At 39.6% G+C, this 25963-nt stretch overlaps 2 protein-coding genes across 2 annotated transcripts; both read right to left on the bottom strand.

Annotated features, from left to right (window-relative positions):
• Positions 1-13015: 13015 nt before the first annotated feature.
• LOC145981337 (AMSH-like protease) lies at positions 13016-14357 on the bottom strand. The gene has a single exon (XM_083114553.1). The coding sequence runs from the start codon at positions 14221-14223 to the stop codon at positions 13030-13032; it is 1194 nt and encodes a 397-aa protein (XP_082970679.1). The 5' UTR covers positions 14224-14357; the 3' UTR covers positions 13016-13029.
• Positions 14358-23317: 8960 nt separating this feature from the next.
• LOC145981290 (STAM-binding protein-like A) lies at positions 23318-24877 on the bottom strand. Its single transcript, XM_083114464.1, has one exon. It carries the CDS (start codon positions 24732-24734, stop codon positions 23517-23519), a length of 1218 nt encoding a protein of 405 aa, XP_082970590.1. The 5' UTR covers positions 24735-24877; the 3' UTR covers positions 23318-23516.
• Positions 24878-25963: the final 1086 nt, after the last annotated feature.

Genomic DNA, 25963 nt, shown 5'->3' with positions numbered 1-25963 from the left:
AAACACACACACATAATATACATGGAATGAGCCCCCTCGCCCGTAGTTGCTTGGAATTTTCATCGGCTTGAAAATACCACATTCTTAATTTTCTTTGAAAGTACAATATCCTTTAATAACGGCGATAAGATTCCTCTACACCAAATTTCGAGGTGAAAGTATTTGCAATTAAAATTACCACCTGAGCGCTAGTGTCGCTTCCAATATGGCCGCTCTATGTAGGATAAATCTTTGTTTACATTCAGTAGTAGTACGTAATAGCAGCGTGTTGTCAGTGCTGGTATGGAAGAAACGTTTAAATTACGTGATATTTTTACATATCGTTAATGCGCTGTGAATTCCAGGAACTATAACAAAAGTGAAGCTGTGCTGAGAACGAAGCATTTAATTATGATAGGCGGGCCTCCCCCACGGCGCAGTGGTATTGTCATTGCCTTGTAATCAAGGGGTCCCGGGTTCGATACCAGGTGGAGGCACAAAGTGGACTTAAAACAGCAACTCAAACCAAACTAAATTATGATAGACAAAAGTAACACGGAAATCGCAGGCGAAACTAATGTACGAGTGGGTATCAAAAAGTTCATGCAATCACCTGGAAGGAATGAACTTTGGACAAGTACGAAATCATGGTGGTATTAGGCCTTCTCCACATAGTCGCCATGCTTGATGGCACATTTCTGCCAGTGATCTTGCACCTTGTGTAATCCGGTTTTATAGAACACTGCATTTTGGGACTGAGTGGACGCTTCATTTCCGGAAAGAGGAAGAAGTCACTCGGTGCCAGATCTGGAGAATATGAAGGGTGGGGCAAAATTTCGTATCCTAATTGAACTGTTTTCGAAATGGATACATGGGCAGAATGGGCTGGTGCGTTGTCTGCCAATAGCAGCACTCCTTTCGTGAGCTTTTCTAGCCTTTTCACCTTCAATTCTTCACTTAACCGGGGTAGGAGATCACAATAATAGTCACTTATGATTGTGTAACCCTGTGCCAGGTAGTCCATCAGGATGAATCCCTCACAGTCCCAGAAAACGGACAGCATCACCTTACCGGCTGACCTTTGCACTCTTGCCTTTTTGGGGAGCGGTGAGGAGCTGTGTTTCCACTCCTTGCTCATCTCCTTTGTTTCTGGGTCATAAAGGTAGATACGGGGCCTCCCTGATGGCGCAGTGGTAGCGATGTCGCCTTGTAATCAAGGGGTCGCGGGTTCGATACCCGGTGGAGGCACAAGTGGTTCGGATCCCACTTTAAACTGTAGGTCCAGTCCCGATTAGCGTTACTGTGCATAAAGTGGACTTAAAACAACAAATCAATCAATCAATCAATAAAGGTAGATACAGCTTTTGTCCATTGTAACCAGTCTGCTGAAAAAATCCTCTTCATGCAGCTCACAGCGGCGTAACATCTCTAGTGCTGCTTCCTCTCTAGTCCTCTTCTGGAAAGGGGTGAGCAATCGTGGCATCCACCGTGCCGACACTTTATGAAGGTGCAGCTGGTGATTAACTAACACCGATTACAGACATCACACTTTCAATTGTGATCCTCCTGGCTGTCCTCCATCAATGTGGCATAATTTGTGAAGGACGGTCTCCCTGTCCTAGGGGCATCGGAAATTAGCATGGGACAGGTTTGGAACTACAGTTTCCAGTTGGAAACCATCTCATAGGATGGGCTTTTCTCCCCGTACACTGCCTTCATCTCATCGTGAATTTGCTTCGCTTCTTTCGCCTGGAGATGCAGGAATTTGATGACGCTCCGTGCCTCAATTTTGTCAATCGTGACACCTTTGTTTGTGTGGAAGTTTAATATTTGTTGTTGTTAAGTTGGTGTTTTAAGTCCACTTTATGCACAGTAAGACAAATCGGGATTAGACCTACAGTTTAAAGTGGGATCCGAACCACTATGTGGCTGTAGCGATGAAACTATACCCAGTCCCAGCTCACAGTAGAGCAGGGCCGCGCATATCGGCGGCGAAGGAGGAGGAAAATCGAGTGGTGAAAGCGCAGCGTTGCCAACCGTAAGGTCCAGACCTTAGTTCGTACGCTAAATGCATATACTGGGAACATTTTGAATTTAATGGAACGGAAATTCAAGAGTTCGAAATGTGAATATTGCAAACAAATATACATCTATTCATTTTAATGCAGGGTGAGATAAAAGGGGGTAAGGAGTATTCTCCCCTCCTCTATCTTGAGCCATCCCAACCATACATCTCCAACGCACTGGATATAGACATCATATTATTGAATACATCATACTTATAGAGTTCCAGGGGCTCCGGGTTCGATACACGGTGGAGGCACATAGTAGTTCGGATCCGACTTTAAACTGTAGGTCCTGTCCCCATTAGCCTTACTGTGCATAAAGTGGACTCAAAACACGTAATCCATTCAGTTCAGTTCATTTTAATTTTAAAGTCCCATAGCAACGCACTTAATACGGTATTTTCTCAGACATGTATGGGACGTTGTATTATAAAACAGAACAAAAAATGAGTTGAGATTGTTCCCGATCAACTCGTAAGAGGTCTAACTTTGGAATATTTGTAAAACATTTGACAAGGCATTTATTTGTAATATAATTAGCTGTACCTTATGACGCTCTTCAAGCACTGAAAGTACTACAGTATCATCACAGATAAAGATATATAATCAGATCTTCATCTAAGGCAGGAAAACCGGTGCACTGCGAACGACCCCTCGCAAGAAGTTAAGGAATAATACGTTGAGAGGCGCTGAGAGGCACATATCGAAATCTTGCTTCCACTTCTTCTTCCACAAAAAGACAAGAGATGACACTGCTAAATTTCAAAACCTGTCAAGCCTGACTTCACCGGAACCATTGCCCTGAAGTGATGGATTCGGAGAAAACCTTCCACCTGCGAAGCCTCAGTTCTGCCTCAGTGCTTCGGCATTGAGAACTAACCGCGATGGTGTGACTTTACTAGCGGTTAGGAAACAATAGAATGATGTGCATCCATGTAAAGAATAGATTCTGGAAAAGACATGACTATTATACTTATTCCTAACAGATAAGAGGTTGCTGAAGGAACAACCTCATAAAAACGAGTACTTTTTCAAGGAACACTCAAGCAATTTACCACAGATATTCTGTGCGTGGCAACGAGATAAATCGTTTATATGTGGTTTTATTTATCTTGCGTTTCTTTTGCATTTTCGACATATATATATCTTTATCTGTGGTATCATACATTTCATGTACAAAACCGAAATCTTTCAGATCTCAGAACAAACAAGGTAAACCACACGCTCGAAAGTTTTTTCTTTTCATTCTTTGGTGGACAATATGAAGGTTTCTTTTCGTATGCAGTATTATTAAATGCAGATACTTGCGTGTCTTTTAGGGTGACATGTCAATTCCTCGTTTATGTGAAAAGGTGAACTTTAATGTAAGCAAGAGCATGTGCGCGTCACAGTTAAATGTTTTCGCATACAGAGAAAACCCAAAAGACATTCTCACCTCACCGGCCTCCTTGTCGGACGTAGCGTGCTGCGACGAATGCCGGCCTAGGTGAGTGTTCCTTCATAATATCATCACTCATCCTCATCTTTGCGATTAGCCAAAAGTGTCGGATGCGACGTAAAATAAACCAAATCAATCAATCAAAGAATCCCATCTCACTCCAAAGATCTTGTGAATCCAATCCAAAATCTATCAATATCTATACCCGAATGTGAAAGAGGGTTCAATGCCACAACCTAACCTACATTTCCTTTCCTTAGACTCCAGTGCATTGCTTTCATGTAGAAAAATTTGCAAGAGATTGGATCAAGTCTAAGTATCACAATGCCTTTGAGACAAGCCAACTGGCAAACCATAGAACATGCAGTGAGTCTCATTTATCTCGTGCATTCATCTGACTAATGTAATTTTTTTACATTTGACTTTACAGTTTAACTTAAAGTGACGTTGTGTTTGTGTTGCATTCGATATCAAAATTAGATTTTAAGCAATTAATGTCCAATTCTAAGTAAACCTAATACATAGGTAAAGATAAGTCTTCCCTCTCTTCAATAAAATCACAAATTGATCCCTAATTTAATGTCTATGAAACATTTAATTTCACGTAGGAATTATATAGCGATGCGACGAGTCGTCTCTTGTGTGGTGAGGTCTTTATCGTTCTTGTTTGTGCTTATTTTCCTTTCGGTTTCCACTTATTAAAACTTATTCTAGATTCACTTCATGCTCAGATAGGATAATTAGGACTGGATCTACAGTCTAAAGTGGAATCCAAAGCACTGTGCATGTGGGACCCCTTAATTACAAGGCGACATATCTCGTCCTGACCCACGAAATGTTTAGTATAAACAACACATACATTGCGTCACCACTCAAAGTTTCACAACGTATATACTCAATTAAAGCAAAAACTTTTCTTAATAACGTTTTTCTGCTTTACATCTTGTTTCGACGCTGCGAACCGTCGAAATATGGAACTTTATCCTGAATGGATGAACCGGGTAGCACAGACTCGCAATTGTCAATAATGGATTAACTTTAAAAATACAGTAAACAAAATATACGACTTATTTGGAAAAATCAAAAAGATAAAAGCTTGATATGTCTGGATAAGACAAATAGTAATTTAAATTTATTTTAAGCAATTTCTTCAAATATATAAAATTCGTACATAAATATGTAAAATAAAATAAATAAATAAAATATGAAATATATAAATACCAGAGTTTCGAACGAGATCGTCCCGTTTGCTTTTGCAGAGATTTATTTCAGTCTCGTCTAGAAAATTGAGAGGAAATACAGACTTTTCTTGTCTCTCTACTTTCAAAACGTCGCTTAATACACAGATGACAGAATCACATAATTTCACATCTCCCGCTTTACCTGTGTCACTACAAGAGCCGCTCGATGTGGAGACCATGAAGTTCGTTGCAAACAGTGTACAGTCAGAGAAAGTAGTTTATGGGCCACGTGAACTACGAGATCGTAACATCTTAAAGCCTGTTGTCTATGCAACCCAAATATCAAAGTTATCGCTTAGGTTTTCCTGGTGAACCTGGCTTCTCGGGAACGATTGAGTATTGACAGCAGCGTGAGTCATACCCCCAGAGCCAGCCATAACAAACAGCAGCTGGGTGCCGTGAGACATCTAGAAAAGTTTCAGGAATTGGTTTCATAACAACAACTACTCGTAATGAAATGTTCTCTTTACTGATATTAGAGTCTATGTCAAGAAAGGTCACTAAAGTGGTGGATTTCATCAAATCATCATCGGGCAACACACATGATGTCAACCCAGAACTCCTTGAAAAAGATTGGAGTTAAAGACAACTACTTGACAAATCATAAGACGAATTGATATTCATTAGTCCTAACTTAGAATTTTGTGTAAGGCATGGATCATCATGTCCTATCATCCATTTCATAACTTCATTAACCATCCTCATCGCCTTTGTTGACGCAAGTGCTAGAAAAGCAATATAAAATAAGCAAAATTAAGAAATTAATAAATGACATTTTCAGCGATTTCATGCAGCGACTCAGTTGCATTTAGAAAGAGTTTCTTTAATTGAGATCCAAGGGCCTCCCTCGTTCTGCTTCATTGTCATTTTTCCTCCACTTTGCCTGCCGCGATTAACCTGATGTTAATTAATGCAACATTAAATAAAACAACCAACCAACGAAACAATCCACAAAGTGCACCAAAGCGGCGAATATTATGAATAGGTAAACTATGTGATATTAAGCTAATTTAGAATTTAGTAATGAAATGGGAATTTTGGGGGTCCAGTTAAGTGGCTGCACATCCATTATGTAATCGCGATATCATCAATTTGTACGAAGCGTGTTTGCACCTACGTAAAGTGCCAGTCCCCGTGATGGAATATCTAGCGCAAAGACAGGGCATTAAGATCAAATTTGTTTTGTTATTGTTTTTATTAGTAATTACCTCAGTTTTCTTCCTCTGAAGTTAAATTATTCATGACGACGATTTATGATTACATTAAACACATGAATGAACATTCACAATGAACCCATTTTGGTCGGGACTCGAATTCGGAACCTTGTTCGTCAAGAAATACAAATATCCATAAGGCATGAGTGTTTCATTAGAAATGTTCCTCTACTTCCGTCATTATCACTAATATATTTCTTTAATATACAATAATAAATCACAAATACCTAAAAATAAATATTATATGCATTTTCACATGCATATGTTTTTTTCTTAAGGTTAGAGTGTGAACACTGGCACCTGTTTATTTACGTGATTGTCCTTTATGTTTCGTGTGTAGTTAAAGACAGGAAAAATGCTTGTGGAACGATTAGGGCTATAAGAATTCCGTCCGTGACGGAGTGGTTAGCACAGTGCGCTACGATACCTGATGTCCTGGGTTCGAATCCCGCCGTGGGTATGGGTCTTCTTTGTGAGTGCCCCTTCATCAATTTAATCCTATCACTCATTTTACAGTTGTGTCTGGCCTACGGAAGGAATTTGAAAGAAATCACAAATGTCTTATATGTATTTTGGGCATCAAGAAACTTCAAATTAAGATGCTTATACATGGGCGAACCGAACCGTTCGCGAACCGCTTGTGAACCGCTTGTAAACCGTTCGCTGAAATTAGTCTTACAGCGAAATTCCAACGATCCATGACAAACCGCGAACCACCGGCAATCATTTGTTTAGTGTTCATCTTGTCATCATGTCTTCGTGTGAGGAAAAGTGTGCGATTTTGGTTATGAGTGGTGCAGCTTTAGTGATGGCTAGTTTGTGCAAGAAGAAGAGGAAACAACGACGTTGGTGGCACACCAACCTGTATAAAAAACGCACTGGTACGAAGCTTATGATGGTTTTGAAGTCACATTTGTCCGCATAAATATTCATCTCGGCACCTATTTCCCTCCAGGCATCTTCTTTTATATATATTTTTTAAATGGTCCATATGTTTAGGATCCCAGAGTAAAGATTGGTTTCATAAATACCAATACTTTTTAGAGCATTTTCCTATGACCACTCCATAATTACATAAAAAACTGCAACAAAACCAATAGAAAATCTGGAGGTTCGCGAGTAGACCAAAAGCAACGAACTACGCACGACGCCGCCCCAGTGTGAACCGCGAACGCGATTGTGTTCGTCAGAAAAACCGACAGGAGATGGATCGCCACGAACGGTTCACAAGTAGTTCACCGGGCGCTGCAAACCACGTTACAATGGTGAGAACAAGTGGTTTACAAGCGGTTCGCGAACGGTTCGGTTCGCACATGTATACGCACCTTTAGATGGAGAAACAGAAAATCTGAGGGAAGCCTGAGATAACGTGGTTCCTTGGAGAAATATGCTTAAATCAAAGAGTGTGCATGGTTGCTACTGGATGTTCGCAAAAACAATTACAATCCCAGCTCAGAATTTACTTCCCGATTTTCTAGATACGGAAAAGTCCGAATATAGTATGTATAAAAATGCTTTGTGAAGTTTTATCGATACTATAAATGGATCATTTGTTTCATTCCAGAAATTGGAGAAATAAGGCACACAAATCTGTTTTTTCCCAGTGAATACTAGTTTTTTACATTTCAATAAACAAGAACTTCCAGACTTTATTTACGAAATTGTGAACTTTTTCTTCCCGAATTCATGGATTGTTTTCCCTTTCTGGCTCCGTCCCGACGAAAAACGTTCTGTCTTGCATACATAAGTTGAAATAACATACGGCCGTGCTTTTAATTAGCAGTTGAGGAATTTTGAACTCAACCGTTCACTTCCACATTAATTTTTGAGCTGAAGTTGTGTCACATTCTCGTTATATGCTAAGATGTCCTAGTAACTTATTATATTTACTGCAAATGCGTTCGTGTCCAACATTTTGAGACAATTTGTCCTACTTTCCGCTGAAGAGTGATCTGATAGCCCTATGTGTGATGACAACTGTTTTTACTCAATTTCTAATATAATTTATTCCAACATTTCCTTCAAGTTCTATTACCTTGTTATTACCTCCAATGCTTACACGACTTTTCCTTCGTGCTCGACCTTTGGGTTCAGAAATGTTTACAACACCCCCATCTCCCGCATGTAAATAGCAGGCAACAACACTCTGGAAGACCATAATGTATACAACTTGTTTACTACATATTTTACGAAAATATTAGAATGTTAGCTTGATATAACTGTGGATTGTAACGAACGAAATAAAATACCTGTTTTATACGCACACTGGAACGAGCGCAGGCCTGCCGTGAGTCACTCTGGCAGTGAAGGTCACTGATCGAAGCAGTTGGTGCTTGCTTGCTACAAGCAGGCACCTTATCTCTGCTCAAGGAAGCTCTGAAATCTTCGTTACTTTTTTTTTCGCCAGACTAATGGTGAACATTGTCCTCCTATGTGGCCGTGCGGCTAAGGCAGCTTGCTTTGGACGGCGGCTGCGGGACGGCATGGGTTCGATCCCGGGTTCAGTCTCCGGGAATTTTGGGCCTGTGTATAGGGCCGGTGGCAACCCACCATCGCGACGTCCTACAACGGCTGGGGGTTGGTCGGGCCGACCACACGTTCCACTAATCTGGCTGCTGATCTCCACGCCCCCTTGTTGGCCTGCGTGGGAGGGAGGCCAGCAGTCGGTAGATAAGCCAGGGCCTAATATTGGGCTGCATCGCTATAGGATTAGTAATGGTGAATATTTATTGGAACATAAGGAGCAGTATCGTGTATTCTTTTGGAATTAGATTTCTTGATGTTTAAAAGATATCATAACAATATGTAAATCTCTTTTGTGACCTACACTGAACTTACGTTAAAGTTTCATTGATATGTGAAAGCGGAAATTTAGAGATCCTTCTTCCTTACGATTTCTAAACAACCGAGGAGTGTGGTGAACGTGAAACTACTTATTGTTTGCAACAACGATATGTGTTATACAAATGGTCTCTAATCAAAATTCCTATTACATCACAGGAAGTTATTTTTTCAGACAATTCTACCACGTATCCAACGTAACCAATATTCAGATTGATTCCAAGCTGTTTGGGTTATTTTGTGTCGCATTTTTACCTCTTGTGATAATCGCGACGATGAAGATGATGGGTAATGATACGAATGCAATGCTACGTCTAAGCCTCAACAGGTTTCGAACCTGGATCCTCTGTCTTTGTAGAGACTTACGGTAATTTTTATTTTTATTTTCATTTGGTATTTTAAGTCCATTTTGTGCACAGTAAGGCTAATCGGGACTGCATCTACAGTTTAAAGTGGTATCCGAACCACTATGTGTCTCCACCGGGTATCGAACCCGGGACTCCTTGATTACAAGGCGACGACGCTACCACTGCGCCATCGGGAAGGCAAGAGAGAGAGGGAGGGAGAGAGAGAGAGAGAGAGTTACGGTGACTACGCTAATTAAGAATTGAAAGTATATAGCAGAACGACTAAGCTATTATTTAGTCAATATTGCGATCGTTAATGAATATTATGAATGTCAGTTCAAATTGAAAAAAAAACCTACGAAATTTCCAGAGTGCCGTTACAAATCGTTAATTTTTCTCTTTCCACACATTACTTTGCTACTAGATATTTGCATGCTAAGATGTAGAAAGTGCTACATTTTCAGTGTGTGGAATTGAGATTTATTTCTGAGAATGGAGTAGTGGGAAAAGGATCACCTCACATGTTTGAATTATAGCCCCCCCCCCCACACACACGCACACAAAGGATATCGGCTGTTGTTCTTATAACGAAATATAACATGTATGAATTGTGTCAAGAAAATTGGAGCCTATTCAGATCCCTACGGAACTTGGAAGAAAGCCCACGTAGTGATTGGGAAGTTCTGTTCCGACAAAATCGGGATGTATATAGTAAATTAAAAAACAAAGTGCTACATTGTGCTTTACAGCAAGCCATGAAGGCGTGTAGGGGGTGTGGAGCCCAAGCTTTCTTGATCAGGCAGAAAGTGAGGATGATCTGATCAGCATCACTCCCCTGGCCGCCTTACCCCCCAACCCCCAAGTTTCATCCAGGTACCCACTTTATACGACGCTGAGCAAGACAATACAGGCCGACAAGATCCCGATTCTCCCCCGTCGGTGATCGAACCCAGATCTCTAGAATGATAATAAAACGCCCTAACGACTGAGCTACTGCGGCACATATAGTAGTATAGTAGACTATGTAATTAAGGCAAGAATTGTTTTAGAGTTTCGTTCAACGTTTTTAGGCGAATCATTTTCGGACATATAACGTGTAGCTCTTTTTGGTTCTGCGACCTGGCTTGAGAAAAGGCGATTTTCTGACGAACAACATTCCACCTGACAAGTCACGTGACTTTCCTATATTTCCTGTGTCTGTTGGGTATTGCATGAAAGACGAGTTGCTCTTGAGACAGACAGAATCACCCGATCACCTAATGGTGTAATGTGTGTTGCTTACCCTTCCGGCATTATTTACTGCCATTAAAGTCTTATGGGGAAGAACTTTTTTCCATGACTGTACCTCCGAAGGATGTTTGCATACACACGCTCAAAAATACCTGGCGTGTGCTGAATCGTGTCTGCTGCAACCAGAACTTCCTCCGACACTACAGGAGTCTCAAACAAGACTTTTCATGTAACCCCATACGAAAACGTCAAGAGGAGTTAGATCCAGCGATCGTTGTGGCCAAGGAGTTGGTCCACCGCGACCTATCCACCTGTCCCCGTATGTTTGATTGAGATGTTGTCGGACGTCATGGGAAATGTGTGCTGGTGCGCCATCAAGTTGGAACCACATATGGTGTAAAGAGAGGACGTTGGAAGCAGCACACATGACATCAAGTGATTGAAGAAATCGCCATCCTCACTGTGGGTTGCCTACCGTGAAGCGGGATGGTCGCCACATCGAGCAGCTCTTGTAGTGACGCAGGTAAAGCGGGAGATGTGAAATTATGTGATCTTGTCATCTGTGTAGTACCAAAACGGTACGTTTCCAGACATGGGTTCCTTATCAAAACTTGATCTACTAAGTCCCCTCTACAACCCCTAGAAGTGTGTAATAGGAATTCTGGATCACCCTGTATATAGCTGCAATGATACGCTCCCTTAGGGCGCAAGGTCCTGTTATCTTGGGGAACATTGCACAAAACACTGTGAGTGATGTGGGCGATTTGAGTGTCACCTAGTGGCTCTCAGCTTAACGAAACGTGCACGCACAAACTGTTTTCGTTCATATCGTGTTGATGCGTGCCGTCTCACCCGTCGTGCATACATTGAACATTTGTAGGTGTTAAAAAAATGTTTGCGTTCCTCGATCGTTCTGGACTGGTTTCATTAACGAAAGTTCAATAGTTTACTTGCAATAAATTTTTGTAACCCCTCAATTATTTCTGAAACACCTTGTATACAAGGAGCTACTAATATACAGAGCTCGGATTTGTATGTCATTACATATTCTATTCCTTTCTAGATACATACCTTGAATAGGAAAATGTCAACCAATTATATAACTGACCTGATTTTACATCAGTTTTATGTTACATATTTTTACATATTTGCCAGGATATTACATATTTTACATATTTGCTCATTTATTTTACATAAAACAACATATTTCGGTATTTGTTTACTATATTTATTTTTTTACCTATGTTTTCGATCTCTGAAACATGATGAAGAAAATTTGTAGCTCATGTGTTGTCGTATTTTCTAATCAATGAGATGCTTAATTCTTACAGTCACCTAAAATTGACTGCCAAGTCGACAAACAGGCTGAAGACCAAAATAATAATAATAATACTGGAACTGTTATTTATCGAAGGATGCTCGAGTTTCTCCCCCCCCCCCCCCCTTTCTGGTTACATATCTTCTTTTCGCTTTTAGGTTTAGGCAAAGCACCTAGAAACTTGGCATCGATGGGCAAAAAAGCTACTTTCCTGTACGTAGCGAGTTACACAATATCTTCCCTTGTACAAAAGTAGCTATGCATTATCATTCGGTTTTTCTTTCTGTAGATGCTTCTTTTCAGAATTTGTTTCCAAAGTTACAAGGAGCTCACTTAAATTTTTACATATTATACAATAATTTGCGATGTGAAAAGTAATTAATAGTTGACAAAATTGGTTTCTTAAATATATACACGTTGCTGTGCTTTTTTGAGTTTATACATTTGATACAAATTTAAATTTTAACAACTTAGGTAATTAAAATTATGTTAAATATGTTCAAATAAAATATTGTTTTTGCAGAATTCTTGAAATTGCTTACATAATCGATTGGTATTAATATTACATATTCTTTCATTCTTTTGATAATACATATTTAGCTACATACTTTATCATTTAGTGTTACATATTAATGTATAGCTATATCTTGGACTTTGATATTACATAAAATTTCGGGGTCTAATAATGTGCAAGAAATTATGTACTTTGAATTTTATTTGTGTAATATGTAGTTGAATTGGATTTGGTTTATTTATTTTTTATTTATTTATTTTATTTATTTTACTCCGTTTCTTTTGGCTAATTTGCGAAGATGGGAATGAGTGATGATATGATGAAATTGATGAATGAACACTCACAAAAATCCATGCCCAGGTCGGGATTCCAACAACCAGGGTCCAGGAGAGAAAATCAGCAAGCGTGAAAGGGTTCTGGACCGTAAAGAACCTATTTATCTGTAAAGTATTTCAATTCGGTCCGGGAACAGTTTACCAGATCAATTTAAATACGGTCCAGGAATATTTTTTTCCGGCTCAATTTAAATAAGATCCAGGAACCTTTTTTTCGGACCAATTTAAATACTATACAGAAACCTTTTTTCAATGAAACAAAACGCAACACGGACCGAATTTAAATTGTGCGATGAAAAGGGTCCCGGTCCTGCAGCGGAACCCAATAGAACCCATTAGAATTTATGGGTTCTTGGACCTTTAACAACCCTGCGGGACCCCTGGCGTCGTAGCGCGATGTGCTAACCACTGCGCCACGGGGGCTGGCGAAAAACAACTGAATTTGGATATGATTATCTTTGTATTCTCTTAGAAGTTACAGATGTTTGTTGAGTAAAAATTAATATCTATTTCCTTCCACCCTTTGCCTGTTGAGTTGGATTTTGGTCGCCTGCTTGAGTCATGACGTGGGATTCACGGATATCGACTACCCGCAAGAAGCCCGACTCGATAATGGCATAGTTTGTTGCTTTTACCGACAGAGGTCTCTGAATATTGTGGTGATGTTTTCGTTCCTTCGCGAAGCAAGAGCTGATCACTTTGATCCCCTGCTCGGTCAGCGCGTTGAAGGTTATCTTGTTGAACTTTGGAACGCACGCAATGCCAATTGCAGATGGGCACTTCCTTTGTATGACGCATTGTATTTGAAGATCGTCGCTTGCTACGCTTGGCGATTCGACTTGGAATGTGTGAATCCAGCCGCATATTTTGGTTTGGCTCACGCGTAGGAACTCTAGCAGTCTGCTTTCTTCCCCCGAACGCAATTCTATGGTTTGGGAGGTCTGCTTCTGTGGGGGGAACACGATGTACTTGACGTGGATGCTTTCGTCAAGCTGAAACCCGCCACACAGGTAGGCCATCGTTCGGACGTTCACCGTTGTGCAGTCCGAAGCGTGAAGCAAGAACTTCCGGCAGAGTTTCGACGGAATGGTGATGAGTAATCTTCTATCCCCGTCGTGCTCCAAGTAGGGAGAATCCAGGTAGAAATCGGGATTTTCCGGATGAGCTCGAGTACGTTCGAGGGTGATTGTCTTCACGAAGAGCGGGCTGAAATGTTTACGAAACACGATCTCGAATGTTTTGTACGATAAACATTTCGTGTCGAAGTATGTTTTGTCTTCTTGCAGCAGTCTGGCGTCACCAAACTTTACATAGTACAGGTGCTCCACTTCAAAGGCGGTTAACAGAACTTCCTTCAACTTGGCTACAAGCGAAGCAACCGCCTCGAGGACTTCTTGAGCAAACAGGTTCTGTTGATAGTGTGGATGCTGCGTTAACTTTTTGGTGAACAGATCAAGGAACTTGGCACACAGCATGAACGCATTTTCGCACTTCTTTTCCTCAAGATAAGTGCGTGCCAAAGCTAGCATCTCAACCCCAGAAAGAAAGTATCGTCGCATTGATATGTCACTGTCAGATACTGCAACACTGCTAAACTTTTCCAGCAGGGCAAATCTCTTTTCAGGCTCCATGCGGACGAGATCTGAACAGAAGAAATTCACCATCTGGTTATCACCACCTCTTAGAGAACTGGTTTCCATTCTTAATTTCTGTTTCCTAATTCACCTTGCACTTACATTATACGAGAATCTCCATGATCTCCAAACTACCGAGGGAGTTAAGGATTTTGTCATCCTTACCAGGTTTGAACTTGAAAATACTTTAAATTTTTAGCTTAACTTTGATAATAATTGTTCATAATTGGTATTTCCATGCAAACGTTCATTGTTGTTCCCTTCAGTATTAGCTGCTGGATGTTCAGATACAGTGGGATCCATGAGTATTACCACAAATAAGGGTATATACCCTTATCTGTGGTATTACTGTGCAAATTGTCCATGACTATTTTCATTAATTTGTCTCTTGCATCCTATGTGTTTTTAAGCGATGGATTTTTATGTATGCTGGTGCAGAAGTTGTCAACAGCTTGTTTTGAGTTTTCTTTTAATTCTTGAAGCTCTTATTGGGTCAAATCAAGTTGACAAACATGGTGATGGACAATTTGCACGGTAATACTAATATATATCTCAATATACGACCCACAACTACAGCGCCTTGAATAACGTAGTGTGAAAAAAGCAACTGTTCTGGTATCTCTGGCTGGTTCCACTAGAATATGATACCGCTAGAGACGCTGGTGTCGGTACACGTGCATGGTATTCGTCTGCTTATAATGCAAGTAAATGGAGTTTTCGCTGCAACGTCTGATTCGTTTACATGAAGCATTTCTATGAAAGTGATAATTGTTATGATATTTGGTACAGTGGTCGCGAAGATATTAACAAACATTCTAGACAGTCAACCAAGTCTTGTTATAGTTTCGTTAATAATACGGGAGAAAAAATACGCGTGGAATGATCTTGGCAACTAAATTTTTGTGTTTGAATTAGGTTCATTATTATCATCATTTCTTTTAAAGATATACACACGGAAGCATTTCTATTTTTGATATTTACTGTCTCTTTTCTTCCGCTTGAAACTAATCGCGGCGATGATGATTGCATGAAACGACAAGGGGAACCCCACAAAACGTTCTTAGTGCCATCGACATGAGTGTAAGGAAACTTTCAAACCAATGAGACAAGCGACACGGGATGTTCACACTGTCACACATGGGCGGAGCTTGAGTTTTTGCTTTGGGCTAGCCAGACTCTGGGAGAAGCATATGATGTACCTAAGGGTCGTTGAATATCCCCTAACTTATAAAAGGTCCGGAAACTATCCCCGAGAAATTAAAAAAACAACAACTTAAAAACACTGAGTTATAGGCCTTTTCGATTTAAAAATGTTAACTTTCCTCGGTTAAGTAAACAAATATTAATTAGTATATTGGTTGTCAGTTTTAAGAGAAGCAAAAGAATACGATTATTGCATTTTGCATTTCATTATTTTATTTATTGATACAATACTCGTATTACTTTAAAAAAGTTACGGTACAATAGTAAGCTTCAGAAATTTTAGAAAAATTAAATTGAAAAGTTCTTTTGATGCCTCAGCAGTAACTGTTGACTCAACACAAAGTCATTTTACGTTTTTCTTCCTTCAAACTGTACACATCAATCAAATCGTCTAAGACCCGCTATTAAGCTACCTAGATATATTGATGAAAAGGAAGAGAGGACAAGAAATTGAAACCGCTTGCCATCAGAAGAAGTGTGCAGCAGGGGTATTCTGCCACAAAAGTAGTGATGTAAATGAGGTGACAAAAATACATTTTATAAAGAATATGGAGGACAGAATCATAAAAATATGCACGAAAGAAAGTGAAAAAGAAGGCAAAATAAATAGCCTATGTAAACAGCTGGAAAAGAATGGCTGCGAGATGGAGGATAGACTGGACATAAACAATAAACAGAAGAAGGAAGAAAAGTGGAAGGGGAGAATTGGAAGAGAAAGAAAAAGAGAGGAGCTTTGGAATAAGGAGTTTGGGGAAGACCACAGAGAAGATATGCAAAGTTCTTAGGAAAGCGGGAATTAAAACTTACAGGAAGGGGTGGGGGGAGAAGCATTTTAAGAATAGCGAAGAATGCAAACAAGAAAAAGGAAAACAGAGAAGAGGAAGAGGAAGGGATTATCTACGAAGTGAAATGTAAAGAATGTCAGAGTGTGTAGATAGGAGAAACGAAAAATAGGCTGAAAGTCAGGTTGAAACAACATAGGGATGATGTACGACTTAAGAGAGAGAGAAATTCGATATTTAAACACACGAGAGAAACAGGACATGACATAGAGTGGGATGAGGCTAAGCAGATAGGAAGGGAAAAAAGAACACTAGTGAGAAAATAGAAGGAGGCCAAGGAAATAGAGAAGAAACGCGAAGAAGACACAATGAAGTGGAATGGGGGGGGCTGAAGTTAAACAAAGAATGGAAGAAGGTGTTAGAAAGAGTGGAAAGGACAAGAGAGAAAGAGGAGAGAAGAAGGAAGAAGAATGAAGGAAAAAGAGCGTGGGATATAGAGTCCAAACACATTCTATATGGAAGTTAATATTTTTAGCCTTTTAGGTGAAAGTACAGTTGACAAGGGAAAGCCACCTGCTAGAATGTTCCAGAACAACTTTCTAATAGTCTGGAGGGGAGTAATGTTTGTGTATATAAATCGTCCTGTTTTTGTATCTTGCGTCTTGTGACACACTTTTACTAAGCGTATGAACCTCGAAAGGTTCGGGGATCGAACCTGGAGCCCTTTATATGAAAGTAATTATTCTTCAATCGGGGATTAGCGGTAGCCCGTAAGCTCTCGCTTGGCTGCATCTGCTAACTGCAGGAGGTACCTGAATAAACTTAAATTTACAGAATCCTTTATAAAATGGCAACTCCCTAGATTTGGGTTACAATGACCTTAAGTCTGCATTGGCAAAGGATGGCATTATAAAAGCATATTACCTGTCTCTCTTTAGAAGCGTGGACCGAAGGATTTCTAAAGTAACTCTCACTCGCTTGCTGAAGTTCGCCTCAAATTGTCACGTAGCTTCGCTGCACTCCACTTCCAAACAAGTTTCTAAAAGTCTGCATCCAGCCTAAATCTCCTTCAAAATCAAACTCCCTCTCCTCTCTCCAAAACTCAAAACCCCCTTTTCTTACTCCCGAACCACTCTCCTGTTCTCTTCAAACCCCAAGACCAACCCCCCCTCTCTCTCGAGCCAGATCCAACTTTCATTCACCCTGATCAAAACTCCTCCCCTTTTTCTCTCTCATCAATTTTCCTTTGCAAATATTGGCGAATGCTTTTTGCTGAGCTGGCGCTGAAGTTAACACTTTCCCATACTTCCTGCCAGGCTGCCTAGCATAACGTAACTCGAAAATGAAAATGAGGGATACGTAACGCTTGTTACATTTGTACTTGGTGCAGAGTCTGAAGAAGACCTTGCTAGAAGGTTGAAACGTTACGTTTAGTTTAGGTTTTATAATAAAATTAAATTACTGCCTTGGTCAGCATATTGAATTTTTATTTATTTTCAAGTGTATAAGGATTTCAGCTACATACTCCATGTAACGACCCTTATTCACCAAAGGAGCGTTACAACCCTTGATTACAAGGCGACAACGCTACCACTGCGCCATCGGGGAGGCAATGTATATTTGACACTCATGCAATAATAGTTTTTTCTTATTAATGATGGTAATTTTTGTAATTATTATAATTAATAAATAACTGCAAATGTATAATCAACTAAAGAATCAGTGATTCAATAAGAAAATGGTTTCTAATGTTAATGGAAGAAAAAGGGTGGGCCTGTGAGGCAACCCCTCCTTAGGTAAGTACGTTTCTCGTACGGCACGGGTAATATAGGGTTAATTATCATTATAGAATCTCTGTTTCTGCATGATAACTAGTGCCCAGACCTTTAGGTTGATATGCTCCTTATTTGTGTGACTTCACCACTTGAAAATACATATGTCAGTGATATATTCTTCTGTGAAAGAAAGTGTAATTTTTGTGTTATTACAAGTAAATTGCACCTTGTTTGTAATATATATCTCGTTTATAATATGTATTGCATTCTATGTTCTATTTTGAGTAATTCAATGCATCTTTATATTTGAGAAAATGTGTTGTGTGAATTTGTAATCTAAACTTGTGTAGATGTCAGTTTTGTTTCTAGCATCCTTTCGTAATTAGTAAGTGATTCATCTGTATTTAATCTGTGATCTTGAAAAGACATAAAAGCGAGGATTTCGCATGAGAAAGGGACATTCACCGCAGATCGTCCACAGAATTTAAACTCAAAACAACTGCTCGGTGTTGTGCATACATCTTGGAGTGGTATACGTATTGGGGCACAAGCTAGGCCTATACGACCATAGGTACGTCGATAGCCCGGCGAAATACTCACATTTGTTCGAAGTATATTTACGTTATATATGTAATAAATAAAGAATATATCCTTCCAGTTTATCTACGGCCGTAATGTGATTTTATTCCTCTGTGCTGTGAAATATTGTCATTGCCTAACACTGCCCCTGTACCTGCGAGTCTCATTGGTCACCGCAGAGCAATATTCAGTTATTATTAAATAAAATACAGCCACTGTATACTTCATTAATACAAAATATAATGAGGGCCTACCTTAATATATTTGTCTAGTAAGGATTATTTTATTAATTATAATTTCTTTTAATGACGCTTAATAAAATAAAACTGAAATTCTAGGTCTTCCGATAATTGCTGGAAGTTTCCAACCCTGCCTGGATCTCGATCTGCGCATTCAGCGAGACCCGTCTGAGAGTGCCTCAGCTGGTCCCATAACAACTTATGTGATTCGTAATATAAAACATAATTTCAAGGGTGCGTTCGCCTGTATCGTACACGGTGAGGCCGGCCTCTGCCGTCCGAAGAGTGCCGATCGTTTACGAGCGCGTGACGAAGCAGGCAGTGGACGCACAGAACGTGTTGAAGTAGCGTTTTCATGGAAGATTCAGAGTGAGCCGTGCGCGGGGCACACCCAGCTGCTAACACGCCGCTAAAATGTGCTGCTAATACCTGTAAACCTGGCCTCCTAACCTATCAACGTAGTCATTATTCGAATTCTAACTGGAAATAATGCATGTAAGTTGGTTGTTAAGTTTGGTGTTTTCATCTTTTTGGAGGAACCGCTATTTGCGAAGTGTTATCTGCTGGATGTGCCCCACACCAATCTCGATTCAGAGAGGGAAAGTATTTTATTACTTTGAGGAAAGGGATATTGAGGCGAAAGTTTCTTTCATGAAAACTGAACTGCCTACTTTTAAAAGGGGCCAAAGGACAGTGCAAACGTATTGAGAAAATCCATGTTTCTGAAATTTTCTTGTTGGTGTGTTTCACAGAAAGGTGGCCGTGTTCACATTTAGCATTTCATCATTTTCTAAATCGTATTATAATTAATATAATGTTGAGTGTTGAAGAAGAATTATATGCATAGATGCGTTAAAAAATAATTGACTGATAGATTTATTTTATTTTACTTGGGTTTCTGCCATATTTGGCTAATTGGGAAGATGAGGATGAGCGATGAAATGATGACATTGACGAAGGGACACTCACAAAGAACACGTATGCCCAGGCGGGGATTCGAACCTGAAGCCCTTGTCGTAGCACGCTGCTATAACCAATCCGTAGCGGAGGTCAGCATTAAAAAGAAATAAATAGTAAGTGACGATCATGTGATCCATATAATGCGAGAAACATTTACGAGACTGTTATTGAAGTAGCAAATAATTTTCCCAAGCAGCGTTGATAAAAAAAAAAAAACATGTAAGAGGGCTATGGCCTGCCAGAACGACTTTTTCAATGGGTGTCCCATCGCCACCGGTTTCTGACCTTCGAGACAAAAGCGCCATCATTCTCAGATACGCGTATCTCATCGAGTCTAGACTAAAGTAGATTCTGAACCACTGTCAATATGCCTTCACAGGGAATCGAACCTTCTACTTCTTGATTGTAAGGCGAAGTTAATCACTACATTATGCTTTCCAATCTCTATCCCGACTTTTTCGAACAGCCGTAGAGGAGATTCAGGCAATATGCTATATTTTAACAAACTACTTTTTTTTTTAAAAAAAAAAATCGCAGCTCCACACGCTCCGTCCTGTGCCTAGCTTTCCAGAGACACAGCTTGCAATCTTCGTTTGAATAAGAGAATTCAGTTCTGACGGTGGTTGTCCGGAATGTTGTGAATCACATCACGCACCTTGAACATCAGGTCATCAAGAAGTGTCAGTTTCTGTGCATACACCTGGATCCATAACACGCACTGAGCTTTTTCCTGCATCGACGCCACCTTGGAATCACGTGATCGCGTGATCACTTGCACCCACGTCATTCAGCAGTGTGGGCAGAACAAAATTTTAAAGTTTCCTCTGTGTAAAAACAAACAATATTTCGCTGGGATCATAGGTGGAGTTCTCCAATTTAAAGAAGACAAAAAAAAATAACACATGATTAAGTTCAGTTACTACATTTTTGTTATGAAGCCATATCGCAAATCTTGACGTTTGGCATGATGGCATGTGCGGTAATTCCGCCGCAATAGCGGGACTTGGACGATTTGTTTGATGCGTACAGTTTGAAGAAAGATAAACGTAAAAGGACTTTGTGTTGAGTCAACAGTTACTGCTGAGGCATCAAAAGAACTTTTCAATTTAATTTTTCTAAAATTTCTGAAGCTTACTCTTGTACCCTAACTTTTTTAAAGTAATACGAGTATTGTATCAATAAAAGAATAATGAAATGCAAAATGCAATAATCGTACTGTTTTGCTTCTTTTAAAACTGACAAGCGAGGATATTTAACATTTTCAAATCTAAAAGACCTAAAACTCAGTGTTTTTAAGTTGTTTTTTTTTTAATTTCCGGGGGAAGGCCTCCGGACCCCTTATAAACTAGGGGATATTCAATAACCCTCAGGCTTATCATATGCTTCTCCCAGAGTCTGGTCCCCCCAAAGCAAAAGCTCAAACTCCGCCTATGGATGGAATAAACCAATTACTTTAAACTTAGAGCTTTTTTAGAATCCTGCAGGACTTAAAAACACATTGTAGTTTGTAGCATATCAGCTATGAATTAATGGTGGTAAAAGAATTGAAGCACACACTACATCAGATCATTTCCGAATTTCATATTCAAATTCGGGAACAATTCAAATGTAATAACTGCATCAGACTATTTAAATAAGCCATTTTCAGCAAAATATACGTACAGTAGTGTGAAAATATATTTCACCGACGTCCAAACATACAAATGAGTATTTTTGTGGGATAACTGAAGTAGAATATTTACCGTTTGTAAAAATAGTATAACCATTTTCAAGAACGATCATTCATGACGTAATAACAGGAAAATGTCGTCTCTCCCTCACCTCCCTTGGAAAATATGTTTGTGAATTATTGGTGGGATTTGGCCCCCGATCCCCCCGTTTCCAACGTCAGACTCGGATTTATATATGTTGGAGCCCCACACCACACGCACAGATGATATATACAAGTTTAGTTTTAACTGTTAGGCCAAGATGTCAGATGAAATATATATTTTTATATTTTTACATTTTATATATACAGAGTGTTCCAAAATAGAGTTTACACTTTTTGAATGGGAACACAAATAACGGCAAGTATAAACTTTTTGCATGTCAGACCTTAAAGTTATAGATGTTCACTACCAGCAATACATTGTCTGAAATGCTGTAGAACAGATCGACAAATCAGCAAACAGCAGATATGGTTTCCACAGGAAGTGCAGCTCAGGTAGCGTCATCCAGTGACCATGGCTTTGTGGATCACACATCGATATTTAGTTTCCCAGAGAAAGAAATATAACGGTGTTAAATTGGGTGATTATTTGACACTTTCAAAGAAAAATTGCACACCTCTGCTACAAATACCTACCATCTGGTGGGCTGTGATGGAACTCAAAACAACAGAATGCCTACACACACTCAATGTAGATTTTGGAGATTCAAATACAAGAAGTCCAGTCACGTTATCTTAATAGTATCTCTGTTATTAACTTTCAAAGAGTGTAAACACTATTATGGAACACACTGTATTTCTTGTTTTCAAAATTTTCTGGAGATCTCCTAAATACAGACTTGTTAAGGCGAAGAGGGACAGTTACGCACCAGTTGTGCATTTATTTCAATATCGTCGGATTGGGCACTGCTATTTAAGAATGGGACTAGCATGCAAAAGACCATGAATTTCTCTCCATGTTACAAGTGGAAACTGTTTTTCAAGTTGATTAGTAAGCTAGACACGATGTTTGAAAAATATGATTAATAAGTATTTACAGAATCCCATGTATTCCTTATGGGAAATCTACTTCAACTTCAAGTTACGGCTAATCAAATGGGATTATCTTTTTTTCCTACTACTATGACATAGTTCAACGTGTCCTTTTTCCGTCCATGTACTATTCTACGTCTTTGGATGTTTGATATTCCCGAGAGAACGAATAAAATAATTGTCCCATAAGCCTAATGCATTTCTCCTTGCCTCCTACGGCCATTCTGGCAGTGTTGCCAAACCTGATGTGCATAAAAGAGCTAAAATTCACCATTAAAGATTACTTTAAAGGATCTAGATTAACGAAGGCTGCATAAAGTGCCTCCTAGGGTAATGTTGGGTGTCAGAGGGGTGGGGGCGCTTCTATTACTGTTAGCTTTAAAGTGATGGCAATTTATTCTTAATTCTCACCGCCTAGATCATGCAGCATCACCCATCTCAGTAATCCACTGATGCTCATATGAAATCGAAAATATAGGATTTCCGGATAGCAATATTATGTCATCTTCACCTCAGGAGGTAAGAGGGGGGGTCGGTGACGCAGCAAATATAACATTATCACGTCACGTGCAAAATGTACACTCATGGTGAAAGTTGGTCTTTGTGGCCCGGAGCCAGTGGTGGCATCATAGTCGGGCACATCACATAGATGCCACAGTTCACAGCCAAACGAGTACACGAAAGAGCAGATCTGGCTCCAAAAGAGCGAAATTGGCAACAGTGATCGGCTGTCGCAGCGAGAAAGACCTAGGGGGAAATTGCCTCTCTACTCCTTAAACGCCCACACATACAATGCAAAACATTCACTTCATAAAATATTCGCTAAACGTATATAATTTAAAAAAATAATGAGAAGAGAGGTAGTTTTGTAGGGTTAAGTGCAAAACTTTATTGAGATTCAGAAATGGTTCATAATCCCAACTTGTTGAGTTGGAGGATTCTACAAGAATCTACAAGAATTGGAGGATTTTGTATTGGACTTAATAGTGAATTAATGAACACGGTATTGGTTTTGCCTTTAGTCGTTGGGAAAGAGCCTAAAATCTTTCGTGTGCAATTGTACAGGTTTTGTGATTGTTCAATTGTTGATTGCTACAAGCTCATCTTCAGATAAGCCTGTGAAATAAGGCTGACGTATGTCTGTAACTTTCACAGTCTCGCACTGTACGAGCGTGTAGTGTTTAGCTTCTGTGTACAACGGCTTGTCCTTGTCTGCATCGTGGTGATGTTTAGCTTCTTTGTTCTTACAGGCACCGACAACCTTCATACCGTAATCAGTCATGGTGTTGAATGATATCTTGTTGTACTTAGGGGCGCACGCTATTGCAATGGCTGATGGGCACACTTTTTGAATGTTGCAGAGCCGGTGTTGATCGTCGCTCGCCACATAGGTTGACTCAGCAGGGAACGTGTAGATGCAGCCTATGATGTAACTTTGACTCGTCATCAAGAACATGGACACAATATCTCTTCGCTCCGCAACCACGTCAACGGTTTGCGGCGTCTGCTCCTGCGACGGGAAAACAAGATGTCTGACGTATATGCTACCATCCTTCTGCAACTGTCCGCACAAGAATGCCAGCGTTCTTATGTTCCTTTCCGTGTCGTTAGCAGCATACAGCAAGAATTTCTTGCATAACTTATCAGGAATTATGATGGGATGGCGCTTTTCTTTATCGTGCTTGAGGTACAAAGATTCTAGCTGGAATCCTGGGTTGTTGCTTTCAGGCTTTGCTCTCGCCAAAGCCCTTGTTTTGACGAAAAGGTCTTTGCAATATTGTTCGTAGATCTTTTCGAAGCCTTCAATATCCTTGGTCGGCACATTGGAGTACTGCCTGTTCTGAAGAATAGATTTGGCGCTGTCTCCTTTGACGTAAGCGTCATGCTCACCCTCGTACGTGCTGAGAAGTGTCTGCTTCAACTTCTGAGCAAGAACATTGAGCGAGCCTGTGACTTCCGGTCTCAACGTGAGATTCTGTTCGTACGCTGGAAACCCCTGAAGCTTGTTTGTGAACAGCTCGACCGCCCTGCTGCAAAGCATGAACGCGTTCTCGTATTCCCCTTCCTTCAGGAAGATCCGAAACAAGGCAATCATTTCGAACCCAGAGGAGAGGTATCTGGTCAGCTGGATGCACCGATCCAGCGTCATGTTTCTGCTGAACTCCTCCAGCAGGGCGAGCCTCTTGGCTGGTTCCATCCCTATGATCTCCGGAGATGAAAAGTTGACCTTCTGGGTCTCGGCATCCCCAGTTGTGTTTTTGCATGTGCACAGGTCCATTCCCAAACCAAAATCCATTCTTGGTCAATCTTTCCACTAAACGTCCTGCAGCTTCTTTGCTAGCAAATCTGCACAGCTCAGTTTTATAGGATTTGTCAGAATTACATTTTTACTAATTTTAATTATATTTTAATCCAACCGTGACAGTATTAAATTTTGAAGGCACGAAACCTCATTTCTATGACAATAAAAAAATGTACTCATTCCATTGTTAAAGATCGCCTCGTCTTATCCGTATTAGACTATTGCGCTACAGTATAAAGCAATATCACCCAGTGATATAAGTGAGGGCTGTTGAAGGTCCAGGGACCCACAAATTCTAATCGGTTGTATTGGGTTCCGCTGCAGAATCGGAACCTTTTTTTCCAGCATAATGTAAATTCGGTACAAGTTTCTTTTGGTAAAGGTGATGTGTTCCCCAAATACAATGTATATAGAAATTCATATTATGAAGAAATTAATTGAATTAATGTGCTTTTTAAGGGCATACTGTGGCATATTTGGCCATTTATACGTGATAGAGCATATGTTGATGGATTTTCGGTCATATTCAGCATATTTTTGCTTTTTCAAGAAATGTAGTCATTTTCGGAGTGGATTCGTTCTAACGAGAGGTTCTTAATTTGGACTGCAGCAAAATCTTTTTCATTTTTATTTGAAGAATTACAGAAAGCATTCATTGTGAATTGCAACTCCGGGCCCATAAAGTGAATTAAAAATAGTATGTGTATGAAAATATTTCAGCATATGTTAGATATTGATGTTTGAAACAGTCCAGTTATAAGGGCCTATTTTTCAAATTCTAGTGCTTATTTTGTAAAATTTTAGGTCATTTGAGCATATTTTATTTGGCATATTTTGGTGATATTTAGGTCATATAAATCCTAGCCCTACTAATCATGTTAAACGATAAATAGTGTTATTACCATTTAACTATAAATAAACATGGCAACTGGTATTTTTCAAACTACTATTAAAAAAATCTCCAAAATTCAGCTACAAAGATTATTAAAATTTTAAAGTTAATATTTTAAGTTACAATTTTAGAGTATATTAAGAATGTTTTATTTTTACTTGAAGGATAGTTACTTAACATATTCTAGTTTCATTAACACACTCAACAAACATAACATTTCAACAGTAGGTACAGTGTCAGAAACAGAAAAATATATATTTACATATATTTTTATTTGCTTTAATCGAACTATTCAAGTATTTTACAAGGCCGTTTACTAGGAAAAGTGTTT

This window comes from Lepisma saccharinum, chromosome 29 (genome assembly GCF_977018435.1).
Source record: "Lepisma saccharinum chromosome 29, izLepSacc3.1, whole genome shotgun sequence".
Lineage (NCBI taxonomy): Eukaryota > Metazoa > Arthropoda > Insecta > Zygentoma > Lepismatidae > Lepisma > Lepisma saccharinum.
This window is presented reverse-complemented; position numbering and strand designations above follow the sequence as displayed.

Coding starts and splice junctions, on each gene's coding strand:
- LOC145981337 (XM_083114553.1), bottom strand. CDS start 14,223: ATGGAAACCAGTTCTCTAAGAGGTGGTGATAACCAGATGGTGAATTTC.
- LOC145981290 (XM_083114464.1), bottom strand. CDS start 24,734: ATGGATTTTGGTTTGGGAATGGACCTGTGCACATGCAAAAACACAACT.